At 50.0% G+C, this 3,671-nt stretch overlaps 1 protein-coding gene across 1 annotated transcript in view; it reads right to left on the minus strand.

Moving 5' to 3' along the window:
• The window catches only part of LOC122192657 (beta-adducin-like), a gene marked incomplete at its 5' end in the record, with an annotated part of 4,772 nt that extends 1,173 nt beyond the window's left edge, over positions 1 to 3,599 (minus strand). Inside the window, 3 exons of the mRNA XM_042893278.1 lie at positions 144 to 242; positions 324 to 467; positions 3,450 to 3,599. Of these exons, the coding sequence (XP_042749212.1) occupies positions 144 to 242; positions 324 to 467; positions 3,450 to 3,599 (393 nt within the window). The remainder of the gene's footprint in view (positions 1 to 143; positions 243 to 323; positions 468 to 3,449) is intronic.
• Positions 3,600 to 3,671: the final 72 nt, after the last annotated feature.

A 3,671-nucleotide genomic window follows, 5' to 3' on the forward strand; every position in this document is an offset into this window, starting at 1 on the left:
GCTGGGAGCATTGCATTGATGGCTGAGACCATGCACAGCTCAGTGCACAGTGCTGGGAGCGTTGCATTGATGGCTGAGACCAAGCACAGCTCAGTGCACCATCCCAGGGCACCGCAGGCCCCCATTTTGGGGGCAGCTCTCACCTGCACCTCGCAGGCTGCCTGCAGGTGGAAGATGCTGTAGAAAGCCTCCTCGGCCGTGTCGCCCAGCGCCAGCACCCCATGGTTGCGCAGCACCAGGATCTGCGGTGGCAAAGGAGCATCAGCACAGTGTGTGGGGCTGGGGGGGGGCTGTTACCAGCACCGTGACCCCCCCAGACCCACCTTGCAGGTGGGGCCGAGGCACTTCTGCAGCTCAACCCGGTCGGCTTCGTCCTCCACCTCACCACGGAAATCGAAGTAGGCGATGTCCCCCAGCAGCAGCGCAGCACGGGAGATGGGCAGCACACCGCAGCGCATGGCTGACACCTGTGGCACGGCACGGTATGGCACCACGTGGCACGGCACAACACGGCACGGTGCGACATGACAGCATGGCACAGCACGACATGGCGCAGTGTGGCACAAGGCAACACAGCAAGGCAGAATGTGGTGCAGAACAGCACCGGCTGGCACAGCAGGACACAGCACAGCTTGGCACAATACGGCACAGCGTGGCACGGTGCGGGGTGGCACAAGACTGTGGCACAAACTGACACGAGACGGCACAGCGTTGGCACAGACTTGTGTTGTGGAACAACACAGTGTGGCACAGAGCAACGTGGCACAAAGTGGCACAGAATGGAATGGGGCAACACGGCACAGCAGCACAACGTGGCGCAGCAGCACAACGTGGCACAGCAGCACACTGTACGAAGTCATATGGCACAATATGGCACAGAACAACGTGGCATGAAGTTGCACAATACAGCATGGCTCAACACGGCACGATGTGGCACAGAACAACACAAAGTAGCACAGCGTGACACAGCACAACATGGCACCCTGTGGCATGGAGTAGCATGGCGTGGCACAGAGAAATATGGCATGAGGTGGCACAGAGCATTGGGGCACAATATGGCACGGCACAACACAAGGTAGCACAGAGAAATAGGGCGCAATATGGCACAATAGGGCACAAAACAACACAGCACGAGGTATCACAGAGCAATATGGCAGAGTTTGGCACAAGGTAAAAACAGCATGGCCCAATATGTTCCAGCACAACACAGTATGGCCCAATAGGGCACCATACAGCATGACACAACACAAGGTGGTACAAGATGGCACAAAATGGCACAATATGGCCCAATATAACACAACGTGGCACAATAGGGCAAAATGTGGCCCAACGCAACACAATATGAGCCAATATGGGCCAATATGGCCCCACACAACACAACATGGCCCAATAGGGCACAATGGGGCAGAATATGGTCCAATATGGCACAGTATGGTCCAATATGGCCCTATACAACACAGTATGGCACAATAGTGCACAATAAGGCCCAATAGGGCACAGTAGGGCCCAACACAACACAATATGGCCCGATATGGCCCAACACAATACAATATGGCACAATAGTGCACAATAAGGCCCAATATGGCACAATATAGCCCAATATAACATAATACGACACAATATACTACAATATATCACAATATGGCACAATAGGGCACAATATGGCACAATATGGCCCTACACAACACAATATGGCTCAATAGGGCACAATAAAACACATTATATAACAATATGGTCCAACACAACGCAATATGGCACAACAGGGCACAATAAGGCCCAATTGGCACAATATAGCCCAATATAACACAATATATTAGGATATATCACAATATGGCCCAACACAACACCATATGGCCCAACACAACACCATATGGCCCAGTGTGGCCCAATAGGACACAATACGGCCCAATATAATGCATTATGTAACAATATGGCCCAACACAACGCAATATGGCACAACAGTGCACAATAAGGTCCAATAGGGCACAATAAGGCACAGTAGGGCACAATATAGCCCAATATAATAAAATATAACACAATACAACACAATATGGCCCAATACGGCCCTACACAACACAATATGGCCCAGTAGGGCACAGTAAAACAAATTATATCACAATATGGCCCAACACGACACAATATGGCATAATATGGCCCAAGATGGCCCTACATAACACAATATGGCCCAACACAACACAATCTGGCACAATAAGGCCCAATATGGCACAACATATTACAATATATCACAATATGGCCCAACACAACACAATATGTCACAGTGTGGCCCAATAGGACACAATAAGGCCCAATATAAGGCATTATATAACAATATGGCCCAACACAATATGGCACAATAGTGCACAATAGGACCCAACACAGCACAATACGTCCCAATAGGGCCCAACACAGCCCTACACAACACAATATGGCCCAACATAATCCTATACAACCCAATAGGGACCAACACAAGCCAATGTAGCCCAATACAACACATTATACCACAATACAGCCCAACACAACACCATATGGCCCAATAGGGCCCAATACAACACATTTTATCACAACATGGCCCAGCACAACGCCATATGGCCCAATACGGCCCAACACAACACAATATGGGCCAGTAAGGCACAATAGGACCCAACACAACACAATATGGCACAATAAGGCCCAATATGGCCCAACGTAGCCCAACGCAACACATTATATCACAGTATGGCCCGACACAACACATTATATCACAATATGGTCTGACACAACACAATGTAGCCCAATATATCACAATATGGCCTGACACAACACATTATATCACAGTATGGCCCGACACAACACAACATGGCCCAACGCAACACATTATATCACAGCATGGCCCAACACAGCACAATATATTGCAATACGGCCTGACACAACACAATATATCTCAATATGGCCAGACACAACACAACATGGCCCAACACAACACATTATATCACAGCGTGGCCCAACACAACACAATATATCGCAATATGGCCTGACACAACATAATATATCACAATATGGCCAGATACAACACAACATGACCCAACACAACACATTATATCACAACACGGCCCAACACAACACATTATATCACAATACGGCCCAACACAACATATTATATCACAGCATGGCCCAACACAACACAATATATCGCAATACAGCCCGACACAACACAGTATATCACAATACGGCCCCACATAACACAATATATCACAATACGGCCCGACACAACACAGTATATCACAATACGGCCCGACACAACACAGTATATTACAATACAGACCAACACAACACAGTATATCACTATACGGCCCATCACAACACAGTATATCGCGATACAGCCCAACACAACACAGTATATCGCGATACAGCCCAACACAACACAGTATATCGCGATACAGCCCAACACAACAGCCCTCCCTCCCTCTCACCGCTGCTGTTGCCGGGGTGTGCAGGCGCACGATGCAGCGGGCGTCGGGTCGGGCGGCGTAGATGGCGGCATGGAGGCTGAAGGCACGAGCATCGGGGGCAAAGTCGGTGCTGCCCTGCTCCACCACATCACCCAGCACGTTCACCTTGATCTGAGGGGAGAGGAGGGGCTCTCAGAGCCTGGGGGATCGGGGATATTGGGGGGGGGGGTCGTGGGGGGGGGG

This window comes from Lagopus leucura, unplaced genomic scaffold (assembly GCF_019238085.1).
Source record: "Lagopus leucura isolate 7727_CA_CO unplaced genomic scaffold, USGS_WTPT01 34419-0_obj-0_obj, whole genome shotgun sequence".
In the NCBI taxonomy this organism is placed as follows: Eukaryota; Metazoa; Chordata; class Aves; order Galliformes; family Phasianidae; genus Lagopus; species Lagopus leucura.